Below are 16885 nucleotides of genomic sequence, written 5' to 3' on the forward strand. Positions count from 1 at the left end.
CCATGCGACCGACTAAAGCCGATGCAGTCAAACCTTCATACAAGTGCACGTCCGATCTCATTTCAAGCTGTTGCCCTTGGCCATATACCCATGGCCAGGCTTTAAGTTAAAGGCCTCGAGATGATCGTTTTTCTCCGAGGCTAAATTCCCTTCTCCGTTTGTATAAGCTTTTGCTTGATCAGCTGGACCCGTCAGAGGCCATTGTAACCACCGATTTAAAAGGTACCCGATGAAGCAGCAGCGTGTACACCGTCGCGAACGATAGCAACGGCCGCTTTCTGGTAGCGATAGGTAACGCATACCGAATGTGACCAAGTTCGTCATCTGATGAGGAGCCGGGGTGAGATGGCCTATGGGCACAAACCCCTGTCAGACTCATATGCGCACAAGCCTCTCCTGCTCAAGCCGCATTTCTCTAGTGACATGACATAAAGCAGATCTTAAACCTGGCGCACCAAATGTTGGTACGCACCACATGTACCTGTGGCTAGGATCTGGGGTGCTAGACGACTTGGAAATATACATGGAACTGTGGTACGCATCGTCCTTAAGCATGGACGCCGTTTTGGCCGGTTCGCGAATCGCATTCTTTCCAGCGACTGTAGGGCAGAGCTCAGCCACCAGCAGACCGAAACCGAGGACACGATATTGAAGAGATAGAATGGATACCTCTCAAAAGCCGTTAGCATTTCCTGAAGTAAAGAGATTGGGGAATCAACAGGCCACTCGCAGGCCACAAGTATACTAGCGTACCTGTTCTGTTCTCGCGTCAATGTAGCTGTTGGTGAAGTTGGAAGCTCCAACCATCCAAAGCGTCTGTCTTGTTGGAGTGGAGAGAACGCCACACTGTGAAGCACCAGCCACACAATGTTATCGCGTGGCTGAAAATCTCGAATTTTTTCCCGTCGCCATTTCTTCACTTGCGACAGCATCTATCCAAAACCGTAGCCATCCCCACAAATATTACCTACTACAACCACAACCACCATAGCGATGTCGAAGAAGTCCAAGCTCGCCGAAGGGGAGGAAATTGACTCCACAAAGGAAGAGAGAAAGGAAAAGAAAGAAAAGAAGGACAAGAAGGACAAGAAAGAAAAGAGCGACAAAGGCGACAAGAAGGAGAAGAAGAGGGAGTCCAAGTCGAAATCAAAAACCGCAGAATCATCCACTTCAAAGTCGCTCTTCGATGCTCCTGCTAAGGCAGTGGACGACAGCCTCGCATCCTTATTCTCTACAAATGTAGTAGCCCATTCTCTGCGCCGTACCTTAACACTTGCTAACCACTTTATAGGCCGGCCCTGTCAAAATTGCCGTTATAAACTCCAGGCGCTCGATCGTACAAAGAAAAGAACGTGAAGTCGAGGCGAATGCCCCTGGCGATGAAGATGAAGATGAAGATCAAGACGAGGAAATCCCAAGTGAAGTCGCCAATGCTCTAGCTGCCATGGACGAGGCCTTAAATAAGGACAAGAAAAAGAAGCGGAAGAGGGCTACCGAACCAGAGATCGAGGACGTATATATGGATAAACTACGTGACGAGGAACCGGAAACGAGAAAGAAGCAGAAGAAATCGGCGAAAGGAGCCAAGGAGCCAAAGAAGGAGAAGGCAGTAGAGGACACTAAGGAAAAAGAGGATGAGGAAATGGTAGAAATAGACAAGAAAGCCGATGATGTGGACGCCAAATCTAGCTCTGGAAACGATGGGGATGGTTTACCTAGTGAAAATGAGGAGGCTGACGTTGATGGAAATGAGGAAGACGAAAGTGAAGGTGGTGAGGATGATGATGAGGGTGAAGATGGTGAAGACGACGATTCAGAAGAGGAAGAAGCACCAAAGGAGCGAATACGGCACGAAACAGAAGGTGATCTTCAGAACCGAGAACTCGAGAAGGCAAACTGTACCGTATTCGTTGGCAACCTCCCATCCTCGATTATCTCCGACAAGGTATTTGGATACAACAGTCAATCTTTTTTTGTGGGAAGTCTTATACTAATTACATCTTGAAGGCACAATACAAAACCCTCCAGTCCGCTTTCAAAGTCCACGGCGTAGTCTCTTCAATTCGATTCCGCTCTATCGCCTTCTCCGACCAAATCCCCAGAAAAGCCGCCTTTATCACCAAAGCTCTCCACGTCGACCAAAACAACGTCAATGCTTACATCGTCTTCAAGACCCCAGAAGCCGCTCGTTCCTCCCTACAACTAAATGGAACTATAGTTCTGAACCATCACATTCGCGTCGACAGTGTAGCCCACCCAGCCAAAAACGACTCCCGCAAATGCGTATTCGTTGGAAACCTTGATTTCGAAGCTGCAGAAGAATCGCTGTGGAAACATTTCAGCACCTGTGGTAAAGTTGAGAATGTGCGACTCGTTAGAGATGCAAAGACGAATGTGGGCAAGGGATTCGCATACGTCCAATTCGCAGATGATGTTGACGTTGAGAAGGCATTATTGCTTAACGAAAAGCCAATGGAAGTAGAGAAAGGGAGGAAGAGAAAGCTACGAGTAACTAGAGCTAAAAATATGCGCAAGAAGGCAGTACCTGATTCTGCACCTGGTGCTGTAAGGTCGGCGAAGAAGAACGGGGTATACGTGCCCAAGGCGGATCCTAGGCAATCGGGAGCTGCAGGTAGGGCCGGGAAGTTGTTTGGCAAGGCTGGAGGAGCTAAGATACGGAAGATGGAAGATACCGGTGTATACGAGGGTACAAGGGCAGCACCTGGAATGGACGTAGGACTGAGAACTGGTGGGTCCGGGAAGAAGAAGGGCGGCGCACGAGCAAGGAAAACAGTGCGGAGTGCTGCATGGAAGCAAAAGTCGGCAAAATAAATAGACAGCTGAATGTATGAGTAAATGGATGTAAGATACAAGAATATTTTAGTAGCAACCATATACATCGAAACCGGCGACCCAGGATGGGACGGATAATTGAAGTGTCGAACCCAGCTCGCTCCCAACATTAACCCGCTGTTCAATAGCTTATCAATTCACCTATATATAATCGGTACCAAATATAACCGTCAGACATATCATCTTTCTCAAAATCTTAGTAGACAAGTCTGTGCCAAAAGGCGAAAATCGGCATCATACTGCGCATATTCACCCCTCTCGACTTTCCATTCTCCACCCTCAATCAACTCCACAATTTCCGTAAAGCCCTTCCCTTCAGCGACATCCCTCGCCGTTTTCCCATCTTCGGTTTTCTGTTCCGGATCTCCACCATGGACTAACAACGTCCTTACAGCATCCTTGTGCCCGAATGCACAAGCTATATGGAGAGGTGTGTAACCACCACATCCTTGTGAATTTGGAGACTGAGATTTAGATACGAAATAGATTATATCGTCGACATTGCCCTTTTGGGCAGCGTGAAAAATTGAATTTTGAGTTTCGGGGGAAGTAGATGTCATATTTTTCTTTGTAGCTTTAGGGGTACCGTTGTAATGGAAATCTAAGCTCTTTGAATCCCTTGATGGAGGCTAGAGAGGTTAAATACATAAGTTAGAATCGGTGTAACAATTTGACCGAAGTAAGGACATGGCGCGGGTTAAGGTAAGATGGACAAACTTGAGCGCGTTCGAGACAAGAAAACCTGTGACTCTACTTCGATAGAGGTATAGCGTACTTTATTGGGCACTATGCCGATAGTCTGAATAAATATTAGTATTGGCGGTCTTTAACCTGCTTATATAATAGACAAGCTGTACAAGGAGGGATTCGATAAATATAACGCCATAACCCAAAACAATTGAAAACTCGGTCAAATCGTGACATCAATGCAAAACTCACATATGGAATTTAAGCCGACTTATCTTGATGGCATAAACATAAATTCGCAGCCTCAGAGCTGCAGCACCCTGAATTCGGAACTCAGCGCAGAGCTCAGGAGCGTCTTCGGGATTTATGCAACTAGCTGACCCGGTTAACTTGAATGTCGTGTAACCGGACCCTTGTCGATGACTACGCCAAGAACCCATCCCGATTCCGAAATCAAACAGGACCCAACACCTTTCTAGTTGGTTATACGGCATTAATTATGGTGCATCGATATCGAGGATATTTGCAAATTCCATATTGATCTTCTTGTTCTTAATTATACAGCTAGGTTCAATCTAATAATAGCTTTTAATTACACCCCCGAGTAGATACCTATATTTAATTAAGACCTACGATCCGAATTCTCTGTTCACAAAATCCGAAGTTTAAAAAACGCCTAGACCATGCGCATGCTTGAAAACGTCGACAATGAACCCCACGAGGAACGACAAACGCTGTTTAAACGCTATTCAACTTCCAACGTTAATTTTCCACTGTCTCAGTTGCATTCGTATCATATGCTCAGGTACCCGCGGGAAGATATGATAGACTTCCAAAACTCTCAAACGGTCTCAGCCCAACAACTGACTGGCATTGCAATGGGTATATATATAGTATATAATGTAATCGCCGGAAGCCTGAACAATAACAATATACCCCCCATGGCATCTTCTAATGCATTAGAGGTCGGTCAAATTATTATTCTGTATATCAATATCGTTATAAACTCAAACCGATGCCTGCACTTTCGACTGTCGATATCCTCTTGCAGTCAGGTAGTGATAGCCCTGATAGCAGCCAGCAATACTCTGCCGGGAGCTATTCGGAGGATGAATTCGAGCTAGTTGTAAGCAGGCTTCTTACTACCCTGGATATAACAGCGTCCTATTCATTTCTTTTGCATTTCCCGTTTCTAACAATGCACCTGCGTGGAATAAATGATAGGATCTCGACCAACGCTCAAAGAGTCAAGAAAAGATCCCACCTGCCATCGCGGAAAAAACAACAGAGGAGAGAGTAGCAGAACTCAAACAGGGGCTGAGGGATGGGAGCATCACACCAAATCAACGCAAAAATGTGGAGCGTCTGATTTCAGATCTAGAAAATGGGATACAGTGGTATTTATATCGGGACGGAAGACAAGTTACGCATCTGTCGAGGAACTTTAGTCGGGTGCTTTGGAAAGAGGCTTCGCCTGACGATATATGCGTGGGATAATATTTTGGACTCAAGGTCTAATTTTGCGGGGCGAATTGGTTATAGAGCGTTGACAAGATTTTTTTATGAAGTTCGAAATCGATCTTTTTTTTTGATTGATAATATTTATATACTAGATACTTATTACACTGGTGATTACCTAATGTTTTTTCTGTAATATATTCGACATTGTTCACAAACTATCCTCGGATGAGCCACCAATCAAATTACCAAAATGACAATACTACGGCCGTTAGATAACCGTGACGCACTCAGGCTATGAGGTTTAAACCCCTTTAGTCAGTAACAATTTTTAATATGAGTTCTGGAGCTAATATCTCACCCTAGTTGGAAGATCCACAGTAGTTCCAGCTGCCAGTATTGGAAATGTAGTCATGATAGCCGCAAATTGAGTGGTCGATGCTGCCTCCACAGGCTTGGTAGGATCGAGGAGTGGTGAAACCGGCGGGATGTCGACATCACTTGGATCGAACGGGTTATTAATCATACAAATGAGAGGCTTGCCCCATGCTAACCGAGGGGTTGTAGAAGTATCCGAATCACTGGCAAATACTGATCCCTTAGCCTCCCTAGATTTCTGTATGAGCAGTCGCTTTACACCTAGTCCCCAAACCCCACCGCTCGCAGCGACTGAGGCGGCAACCTCATTCGGATAGGACACGAGCATATTTGCGACAACGCCTGAAACAATTCCAGCTCCTGTTGATGTTCCTCCCTCGAGGATCCAGACGTTTTGTCCTGTTGTGTCAGCGCACCATGACCCCGAAGCAGCAGCATAGATGGTTAAAATCCCAGGCCTGGAGCCTTGGGACTGTTCGAACTGTGATTTGGGATGACGCTCATCATCGAGCCATGAATTCCCTACGACTATGATACCCGTCTGCGAACCTCCACTTCCTTTAGGTTTATCTGCGTCGATTTTGTCTGGGTGATAGTTGCCAGCCGAAACAACAAGCGCGACCTGATGGTGGTTGAGTCTTACCATAACTTCATCCCACCAATCATTATTTGAATTCCATACATTGGCATGTATGCCAGTGAATAGTCTGGCACTCATCGCTATTATATTTGGTAGATAAAGTTAGTTATTGTGGCTATCGAAGCACCTGTACAACGGGATTAATTGATACTTACTTGCTGAGATATTTATAACAGCCTTACCCTTGTAAACAATTGGTTGGCCGTTAGAGTGTTTGACGATATCAGTGAGTGTCTGATATAATTTCCAAGCCCACGTTTCTTCTGCTTTCAAACCGCTATTATCTCTGACATGTAATGGGCTCACGAGAACCAAGCCAGCCCCCTTTGAGCTCCCAGAATACCACCCCGCAGCTGCGGAAGCGACACATGTACCATGATTATTAACATGATGCGTCGCACCCCAATCTGTAGCTGGAAGTATTCCTAAAAGCTTTGTTCTGTAATCCTAACCTTGAGGTTAATATCTTGAACGGAGCTTGTAAGTACGTGGCTCAACCACTTACATCATGGCTCAAATGAAACCCGGCAAATTCAATGACGTATATTGCTGCTCCAGTTCCCTGTTCTCCGTCAAGGAATACGTAAGAGTCCGGGACATCATACCATCTTCCAGATTGCTGTCGAATGTTTGGGTTTGAAAGCCAATTTAAATGAGACGGGGCGTTCGGTTGGTATCGAAATACATCTTGCCCGTTCAAATTCGTATTGGGAAAGCGCTTGAATAGTTTATTAGGGTGAAGGTCTTTAGTTTCCATTCGCTTTCGGATCTTTCCATCTCCATGCGGTGACGATCTCTTGGAGAAGCTACGGCTCGGCATAGTTTCTACATTGATTATTTCATCGTAGACTATGCTAAGAATTGGACCAGAAGGATCCACCGCAAACTCGATAAGCTTGTCGGAATCGCATCCCGAGATTATAACTCGGTACATCTTCCAATCGATTTCGTAATGTCCCATCCTAACATTATCTTGGTGCATGGGCAATCGGCGGATCATAGCTTCGTACTGTTTTTCCGTGGTACCCTGCTTACACATTATCACTAATGGGATATAAAAATCGGTTTCACACTCAAGTGGTTCGGTGCCGGTGCCGGACCCCCCACCATGGCCGAAAGTAAGGAGGTAAGCCAGTAAGCCAACGGCTGGGATCTCTGTAATAGAAGGTTTCGTTAGATTAATCCTCAAATATATAAGCAATAAGGTATAACTTACGCAGAGTCCGGATAGCTATGTTCTGACGGCAAAAGAATCTTGTATTAGCGACATTAATATCAAAGGGCCGAGAGAAGTACATACTAAAACTGCCAATCCTGTCGGGCCAAGAGTAATCACAGATGCAACAGAAGCAGTTTCAACCTCCAGCATAGAAGAGCTACTCAATGCACTTGCGGCATCGTCTAGCAAACTCTCTTGGTCGTCCAAAGCCATGTTATTAAGCCGTATATAATTATGCTACGCATTTCATAAGTTAGCAAAACATGAAATTCAAAGTTCCTAATTAGACACCTACTGCTGCGGGTGATTTCCTTTGAACTCGATAAATGGCATTTGTCAAAGCTCTTCCTATATTTCAAGACAATAGTGTGAAAACCCATACTGGTGGTTGAATTATAATGGGTGCTTGACTTACTGCATGTCCTTGCGGCTTGCTTCATCACTTGAACAGCTTGACCTAGATTATCCTGTCGGAGTGCTATATTCCTACGTTTCTTCTGAGAGGAATTTTGCAATAGTTCAATAACAGCATCCATAGCTTCCTTTAGGTCCTCATACGCTGTCTTTAAGTCTGTTAGTGCAGTTATAAGCGCTGCTACCTCATAGGATGGGTCGACGAAGTCATCGTTTTGGTATAGCACAAAAGTGTCGCTTCCACCACATATTTCAGAATGTTTCCCGTTACACTCCTTATCACACTCACTGTTGGATACGGGTAGAGAGCCCAATTCTAGAACAAAATCCGCCCAGCATTCACTACGTATAAAAGTTAGTATTTCCCGGGTGGGTTTCATCCGATATGAGATTGCAGGGGAAACTCTATATACCCAGAGTTCTCAACAGCGGCATATTTATAACCTTCGGCCTCAGCAGCTGCGATGCAAGCTGCGACATCAAGGCTTCCAGACTGGCCTGCAAGGAGCTGTTGGCTTAGGAAATGGCCTAGTATATTATCAGTCCAACATCCTTTGCTCTTCCATGAGCCGACACCGGGGTTTATAGTTGCGGTTGGCCCAGCTGCGGTTGTTTTAGTCGTCGTGGTAGTAGTAGTAGTAGTGGTAGTGGTAGTGGTAGTTGTAGTTGTAGTCGTCGTGGTCGTAGTTGTAGTTGATGTGGTTGTAGTCGTGGTTGAGGAACTTGTTGTCGTACTTGGTGTAGTGGTCGTAGTAGTGGTAGTGGTTGTAGTACTACTCGAGGTTATTCTTGAGGTAGTGGACGGGGTAGTCGTGGTCGTAGTCGTCGTTGTAGTCGAACTCGACCTTTGGATCCGTATATATTAGCTCTCTCTCGTAGACCTCAAAGCGGAATATCCAAGAACTTATAATTACACGACCGGGGGAACATTCTTATTCCTATAAAGATTGATTCGATCCGCCCCACCGCACATTTCATTTGAATTCCCTGCGCAATTAGTATTGCATCCTGTTGAAGATTGAGAGGCTGAGTTCAAAGTATTTCCGTAATAACATTCTCTAATATATACCGGAAAAGATAACTTAATAGAGTAATCATAAAACAATCGAGCATTGAAAGAAGAGGCATACCCGTAATATTCTACAGCAGCATATGCAAATCCAGAAGCTGTCTGGAGACAAATCTCGACAGTCATAGCATTCCAGTCAACCAATTGGAATTGCAATGCTCTGGTGCTACTACTATCCGTATAACAGCCCACGTATTCCCAGTCGTCATTACCTTGCCCGGAGAACGCGGTATTGATATACATGTTGAGTCTATCGCCACCTCCACACAGTTCATCCTGCTTTCCGGAGCACCTCATAGTGCAACCATTGCTGGCAGATGTGGAACTGCTAGCGATAGAATCACCATAGTGGCATTCCCTATAACAAATAGAGTTAATTGAAAGGAAGTCGATGTTGTCAGGATCAATATGTCCCACTTACACCCCGTATTCGACGCCCATGTATTTCCGTCCAGCCGCAATGCCTGCACATCTTGCCACGGACATGCCTGTATTATCGGTAACCACGTTCGATAATGCCCGAGCATTAACAGTATCAGTATAACAACCAATAGACTTCCAGACTCCATACGCTGTAGTTAGTGATGGCTTTTGTACACACTGTCCGTTTGAACATTCCTGACTCGCCGTGCAGCATTGGTCATTCCCACAGCATTCGGAATTTTTGCAAATGTATAAACGTTCGATAGTGGGATTCCAGCAACAGCTATCCCCATTGGCACCTGGACCACCGCACTGTTACAATGGTTGAATTAGTCATATTACCAATTTTTAACATGCGAGGCATATCGAAGTTCCAATCTTACCCCATTTCCGCAGCACCATTGGTCATTTGGACAGCTCACGCCAGCATATGGACAGAGCTGCTGGCCTTCGGGAGGAAGGCATTCCCCATTGACACATCGCCAACCTTGCTTGCAGCATCCGGCGGTGCTAGAAAGAACATCTCCGCAACAGAACCCGTTTTGACAGAGATATTCCTGGCTACGATACTGGGACCAGCAACAACTGTCATGGTTTTCGGATTTACCGCACTATTAAGGCATGATATGTTTCAGTAATGCGAAGCTGTAGTTAGATGGTACTGGAAAACTTACACGGGGCCCACAGCACCAACGGTCTAATCGATCTGTTAGTATGAAACTTTACCCGAGGGTAGAATGTTGATCAAGACTCTACCTTGAGGGCATCCATTAAAAAAGGGACCTGGACAAGCTATTGTATCTGGTGCTCTACAACCACCATTTTGTGTGCAAATGTAATCGTGTGGACAGCATCCTATCCGGAAATTTCCGTTAGATACAGAGCTTCTAGTTGATCATGGAGTTAATATTAAAAAGGCCAGTACATACCGGCACCACACCACTTAGATTGAGGGCAAAGGACAAGCTGGTTCAGAGCGGCGCTCCATCCGCAGTCATCCCCATTTTGTCCACACTATTTGCAAGTCAAATTAAAATATTATAATCAGTATACTAGTAGGTTGAAATATGCCTTGAAAAACATATTATCCTGCTTACCTGATCTCCGCAGCACCATTTACCTATCTCAAGATTTTAAAATCAATCCGATCCCTCATTCATCGTTGCCGTCATATCGATAAACCAATTCAATAACTCACCAGCAGGACAATAACCCCCATTATCACAGCACGTAGCATCATTAGCAATACACTTATTCCCACCGCAGCACTTAGAACCAGTGTAGCAACCAATCTGGCCTCCTGGACAAAGCGTTACACCGTTGGGGACGCACATGGTCGGAGTGCAATAATTTCCGCTAGAACACCAGGTAGGGTATGTTTGACCTTCGCAGCACTGTAAAAGTAGTAGAGATTATTATTATATATAGTTCCTTAAAGAATGAGATGATGGTACGAACCTGAGCATCCCACGGAATACAGTCGCCATTACAGCAGTATGTTCCTATATAAATGAACGTATGTAAACTAAGGGTCACGCGGCGGGTATATGAAGACCTTTGCATGGCTTACCACTGCCGCATACTTTATTCCCACCACAGCAAACTTGACCATCTCCAGGTCTATAACACCGACTGCCACAGCAGTAATCTTAAAAAAAAAAGTCAGCCCCAAGTATACCTCATATTTAGGAAGTGCGCTTGAAGGATCCTTAAGACCACTTACTTCCTTGATTTGTATCACAACCCCCAGATCCACAGAATTGGGTTGTCGAGCTATGGCATTCCCATCCGAAACCTCCATTCAAAAAACACTTCGGATTTGCTGTATTTCATCGATCAAGTCAGACTAAACATCTACTCGGCGTAACTGATACCCAAAGGAGGATCAGAGATACGTAATACTTACGCCAAGCGCAGAAGTTTGAAGAGTTCGGTCCTGAACAGCACTGAACAGGCCTCTGGACCCAGATTCCATTCACATAGTCGTCTGTGCTACGACAATACTTATTGACAGAACCACAGCACGCTATAATTCCATTAGGTTATACTCATTAGAGAGAGATGTTTCCACGAGTTGAAGTTGAAACCAAGCTCAAATCTAAACCCAAATCAAGGAGTAGGCAAACCAAGACCCAAAACTTACAATATTCAGGACAAATGCAATAGTCAACCCCAGCTCCACTGATACCACTTGCACAAACTAAACAGTATAACATTAAGGGTTCTGTTAGCATATAGTCTTTTCAGCCGCGCATATAATACTCTTGAGAAACAGAAAACAAATTAACGACAAGATCTAGAGTTAACGAACCGACAAGCTTGGACAGAGAACCAAAGTAATCCCAGACTGGAGTTTGTAAATATTTTGTATTAATCTGTTTCTGGAGATCTGCGACATTGTTTCCACAGCCGAACGCTTTATACTGTACTGCCCAAACTGACTGTATCGCTACTAAAGAAAGTAAGAGCCGCCATAGCTGGCTAGTGCCCATTTTGTAACAGAATTAATATTGGTTGCCAGTGTTCTCGAATTCTGTGGAACTTCTACAGTTTTAATTCAGCCGATTGTTCTATTACGGTTGGCGAAAAAGGTACCTGTGAAACCTCATGGTCAATGCTAGGAGAACTCAATGCCTTTTATATTATACATTTAAAATCGTGATAAAACGGCTACCCTCATAAAAATACATCACATTTTTCATGAACATATAAAACAGCTCTCAGATTCCACGAGCTTTCAAGTCCAATATCAAACGGCACGCCAGCTATCCGAGATCGATTCCACAACGTTCGCTCAGTGCGACTTTATATAAAATTTAGCCTCCCGTAGTAGCCAATGAAGAAGACAGGAGAGGCTATAGAATATACCCTAATCCTTGCCTGGCGGTGCATGCGCAGGTGCCCCGGCCAAAGGAATACTCTTTTTAAACGAACTGGAAGTCAAGGAATTGCTGAACAAGCATTATCCGAAGTAGCGGGATAAACCCGAAGATGGTTATAAAACCGAACTAAGCTTTATACCAAGCTTGCGTGCGTGCGTGCTAGGGCTGTTAACGTTAGGTACTACAATTTTCTTTTTTGTTAAAGCCATACTTTGGAGGTTCGATATCAGCTAGTCCCTATCCATAGACGATACCACTGTGTTGGCGGTCTAAAATACCACACTTTGATCGAAATGATCGAAGCATAACTGTTGAGAAGATGGGATTTCTAAATAATTTATTTACGAATTCTGATGAAAGCTTACTTGGAAAGATAGATTTTTTATTAATTCAATTCTATCTACTATCAATCCTCACATGCTTGTTGAAAATTAACCGGTTCAAAGAGGGAACAACGCCTTAAACCGAAGTGGTACCACCTATCGACACGGACTCTGATATCGCCAAGGAGACAACCTAGTCAACTTTTATTAATATCGAGGCTATTTCCTGATCACTAATCGTCTTCTTTAGGTTCCCCGAGCGCAAACCACCTGGCCCGACAGTCTACAGCCTCCTTTCTGACGCTTCGTTTTGGATCATCCAATGGTTTTAGGAGGGCTCTCATTATTTGTCGCTTATATGGGATGACCACGTCGATTTTCAGGGCACTTGGGAAGATACTGAGGCACCTGAGGGCTGCAGTTCGGACTTGCTGCAGGTCCGAGACAATTTTGTCTTGAGTCAGTTGACCGTTTCTGCAGATATAGCTATCGATAACGGATAAGAACATACCACAGTGTTGACTTCATTGGGCAAGCTTGCCGCAAGTAATCTTGTGATTAGTGAAGATATGTGTTCCGAAACGAGGCTTGTTGCTTCGGTTACGGTAACAGAAAGTGTGTCTATACTTGCGGTCTTGATATCTGAATCTTCGATGTCGAGGGATTGCAGAAGCAAAGGTAGTAGGGTGTCGATCTCAGCGAGAACCAATTTGGATGGTACATTGCGGATGATACTTGAGAGTGCATGAAGATAGTTCTTCTTGGCAGCTATAGGGTAGAGAAAAGTAATTAGAACTGGATTCTTTTGTGGGGTCAATGAGTATCGGGCATACCCGGTGAAGCAGCTCTGAACCCTTCCACTAACTTCGGGACACAGAAAACAAATAGTTTTTGTTGGCTGAGTAGTCTCACTACTGCAAAATTTTCCTTGGACAATAGTGGGTCGTCACCAAGGAGAACTTCAAACCCTCGGCCAACTGTTACTCCAAGGGCTTGATTGTCCAGGATTTCTAACAACCTTCCAACAATCGGGTCCGCAAGCTTGTCATTCCTCAATGCCAACGCTTTTGCAATCCAGAATAAGGCCGGTAGGCTGGATGCTGTCTCCGGACTATCTGCTAATTGAACCGATTTCCACATTTCGCCGGTGGACTGTGTGAGGAAAGCACGGTCCTCGGGAGTAGTGAAGTATTTGTTGATTATAACTGCGATGAGACGGAGTAGGGCGCGTCTGTGGCTCGGGCTCTTTGGGGTTTTTGAAAGAAGAACAAGCTTTTCTACGAACTGCTGAAGATTTTCAAGTGGAAGGGTGACCTATCAACGTTAGCTATTGGTTGTGCGTGATTCGGGATCTGGCAGTCTTACTTCACGGCGGATGGCTGCCACTGCGGAGGCAAAAATTATGATAGTCGAAGCTTGCTGAAGACTCGCGCTTTCATCCAACGGTCTGAACTGCTTGTTTACCAGCTCTTTATCGGAAGTTATGATGGCTGACTCTGTCTGGGTAACAAATATCTTAAAAAGTTCCCCGACAACCTCTGTTTGTTTCTCAACGTCCATAGAACGTATTATCAGACTGACAATATTGCCTGTCACCTCCAATACAGCCTCATGGCTTAAAGCATTTCCACCTGAACCATCGCATAAAGGTGTTATGGTCCTAGTGATGAGTTCAGGAACAATTCTGGTGTAGTGTGTCGATATATCTTTGCCCGTCTCGTGTTTTCGTCTCAAGACGTACAAGATACTTGATAAGAGAGCAAATGGGTAGCCAGGGCCAGACTTGTTGTTCAAAACTATATTGAGCTTGTTAAATATTCTCGTAAGCAGCACCTGGAAAACAGGTCGTTCCACTGAAAGCTGAGCGAGAGCTGATAAAGTCATATCGTAAGACTTCTCGTGTTCCTCTCGATCCGGCAATTTAGCCATAAACGCAGGGAATGTAATTTCCATGATCAAAGACGGTTTCAACCGGCTAAGTACTAAAAGAGACTCCAAAGCAGAATCACTAAAACCAGTTAGCAAACTATACATGAGCAATTTGGGAATAATTTTCTAACCGCATCTCATCTTTCTCATCCGTCAAGACAACTTCGTCGAAAAACTGTACAACCATTCCTATTTCATTGTCCGCGAAGAAGTTTTTGATCCTTGACATCTTTGTTAATCCATCCAGGCCAGCTAGCCTGAAGGAAACCTCATCCTTCGCAGAGCCCATCAATGCCCGGCTGTAGATTTCGAATAGGTTATCCTTGAACGCCTCCAGAGAGTTATTAAGTGATGGAGGGTATTCGATGTCTCCCCACACGCCATAAACCTGAGCAGTAGCATCAAATAAAGGAAGGATGGCCTGGAGCATACTCCTTTGCTTTGCGATCTCTTCTAACCCATCGTATGTTGTTGATAATCCCGGTAGTACGGCTTGAATAGTGGTTGCATGAGAAACCGGAGAAGCCACAGCAACAGCAGCGAGGATTGAAGCCGATGGCCTAGCCTGCTTAGCCATAGGATTCCGAAGTTGTGTCAGACATTCTTTTGTCACAGCCTTTAGATACTTATCCAGGCTGGATGTCTTCATAACACTTGTTAGTTTTGCGGAAAGAGTCTTAGCAATAGCTCTAATGGCGTCCAAAGCTTCAAACGCAAGATCGTCATCAGATGCATTGAGGACCTCATATTTGATAGCATCCCAGAGGGTAGCCCAATAATTCGCTATGATAGATTTTTCGTAGGCTAGAGCACAAGCCGTAATAGTTTGTAAAACGTCTTTCTACGTAAAGTTAGTACCCAGAGTCACAAATTTAGGAATTACACATACCTTTGTGTTCGCTGAGTGTGAATCCAGCTTTTCCAGAAGTTGCGGAAAGAGGAAAACCGAGAATTTGCTAGAAGCTTGGAGACATTCCCGAAGCCTGTCCTTAAGATCTTGGGCGGTAATACCATACGGATCATTTGGAGGTTGCTTAAATGTAATTGGGAAATAGCAAAAGCAAGCGTCAAATACTTGCTAAGTAATAGGATTAGCTCGGGTTGCACACTTAGAAGAAACCTAAGAAATCGACAAGTACCTCTTCACAGTCCTCAATATCAAATTCCACAATTATTACTTTCAGATTCGAAAAGATAATCATGAGATTCCTCGGGTCCTTCTCGTTGGTGATGAGTTCAACATATCCGGTCGCAAAGTCTGGTCCCATCCGTTTGAGAGCTACACATAATCTATATTAGCAACAATGTCTCATTCTCGATAAGTGTGGGTAATTTAACCTTCTCTTTGTTCCGACATGATTTTATCCATGACTTGGTAAACTAAATACCGACTTCCCTGTGGATGCTTTAGGAGATCACAGCTCTTGAATATGCTGCAAATTACATTAGCTTAATGCCTCCAGAAGAAGAAACCCCCACAGAGAAGAGCGAGGAGAAACACGTACGATCTTGCCATCATCTGCGCATCCTCGGGTTGGAATCTAGACATCCCGGCGATAGCAAGAAGCCCATGACAGACTTCCTTAAGACCTGCTTCATCCTCCAATCTATCACAGAGAAACTGAGTTATAACAGAAACTTTTGAGACCAATCGCCGTTACGATTTCAATAGTATTAGAGTCCATGTTGACATATTTTGATTTATAGTCGGGTATCGGGGAGTTACGGATGTAGGATTTCGGAAGTACCTTGCGCCGGAGAAAGTAACGTGGGTGGGAGAGCCGTCAAGACAGTGGCATAGAAGCCGATTGCTGGAAGACACCGATTAACAATTGGACATCCACGAATCTAAGATATCGAAACACACCTTTCGCACGGATTGTTCGGTCATCATTCGTAAGATATTCGCCCAGCGATTTGGTGAGGCTCAAGAGAATGAGTTCCTTATTCTCCAACCCTGGTCACACTTTGAAGTCAGTATGCGTTGGAGAGCACGGACTCGACTCATGGAACGGGAAACATTACTCTTGGCCGTAGCCCTTGCTATCTGAGCAGCTTCATCAGGATCTCTATCGATCGCGACAAGGTAAAGCTGCGCCGGATCCATTTTCGGTTGTGTGGGTATGTATGAATTCGTTATCGGGGTACCTTGATCAGAGCTTAAGTTATGTTGGATGGACTTGAAGGGAGGTGGCCCAACATCAACGAATGCTCGTTCGATCCAATAAATTTGACTGTTCCAAACTGAGACTGTTCTGGGTGGTCCGATATCAGAATCTGCCCCTCCAAGTCCCAAACTAGCACGGTTAGTGTCGAAGCACGGCTGGGTGGTACGCTGGCTGGCTGGCTGGCACGGTCGGGCTGATGCAGCCAGTCAAGTGTGCCGCATTAGTGGCTGCTGGTGGTGTTCCTCCTTATAACCATCCCTGGCTGGTACTTACTTAAGCTACTAATTAAGTATCTGATGGAGGTGGGGCAACCGACGTAAGGAAGCGTCTGCATGCGAGACGGCGGCGACCTCGAACGCAAACTTTTTTTTTTGGGCCGCAACCAGTATTGTCTTGCTGCCTACATCGGCCTCCCGTCCAAGCAGTTTTCAGGTATTTAGTA

At 44.8% G+C, this 16885-nt stretch overlaps 4 protein-coding genes across 4 annotated transcripts; 1 reads left to right on the plus strand and 3 right to left on the minus strand.

Moving 5' to 3' along the window:
• Nucleotides 1-993: 993 nt before the first annotated feature.
• Nucleotides 994-2832, plus strand: AOL_s00078g262 (uncharacterized protein; the record flags this gene model as incomplete). Its single annotated transcript, XM_011123525.1, has 3 exons — nt 994-1239; nt 1292-1945; nt 2008-2832. 3 exons carry the CDS (start codon nt 994-996, stop codon nt 2830-2832), a joined length of 1725 nt encoding a protein of 574 aa, XP_011121827.1.
• Nucleotides 2833-3041: 209 nt separating this feature from the next.
• On the minus strand, nt 3042-3413 carry AOL_s00078g263 (uncharacterized protein; the record flags this gene model as incomplete). Its single annotated transcript, XM_011123526.1, has 1 exon — nt 3042-3413. One exon carries the CDS (start codon nt 3411-3413, stop codon nt 3042-3044), a length of 372 nt encoding a protein of 123 aa, XP_011121828.1.
• Nucleotides 3414-5269: 1856 nt separating this feature from the next.
• AOL_s00078g264 (uncharacterized protein) lies at nt 5270-11633 on the minus strand (the record flags this gene model as incomplete). Its single annotated transcript, XM_011123527.1, has 24 exons — nt 5270-5293; nt 5360-6096; nt 6172-6463; nt 6522-7171; nt 7233-7254; nt 7317-7472; nt 7531-7583; nt 7651-7991; nt 8063-8494; nt 8780-9076; nt 9140-9290; nt 9320-9453; nt 9564-9752; nt 9816-9838; nt 9893-9996; nt 10071-10155; nt 10239-10261; nt 10340-10535; nt 10600-10643; nt 10712-10789; nt 10865-10963; nt 11048-11167; nt 11285-11341; nt 11453-11633. 24 exons carry the CDS (start codon nt 11631-11633, stop codon nt 5270-5272), a joined length of 4488 nt encoding a protein of 1495 aa, XP_011121829.1.
• A 946-nt stretch (nt 11634-12579) lies between these two features.
• AOL_s00078g265 (uncharacterized protein) lies at nt 12580-16382 on the minus strand (the record flags this gene model as incomplete). Its single annotated transcript, XM_011123528.1, has 12 exons — nt 12580-12777; nt 12858-13114; nt 13180-13660; nt 13712-14354; nt 14407-15116; nt 15165-15353; nt 15415-15554; nt 15614-15708; nt 15781-15882; nt 16002-16086; nt 16143-16232; nt 16301-16382. 12 exons carry the CDS (start codon nt 16380-16382, stop codon nt 12580-12582), a joined length of 3072 nt encoding a protein of 1023 aa, XP_011121830.1.
• Nucleotides 16383-16885: the final 503 nt, after the last annotated feature.

The sequence above is a fragment of the Orbilia oligospora genome (genome assembly GCF_000225545.1).
Source record: "Orbilia oligospora ATCC 24927 unplaced genomic scaffold scaffold00078, whole genome shotgun sequence".
NCBI lineage: Eukaryota > Fungi > Ascomycota > Orbiliomycetes > Orbiliales > Orbiliaceae > Orbilia > Orbilia oligospora.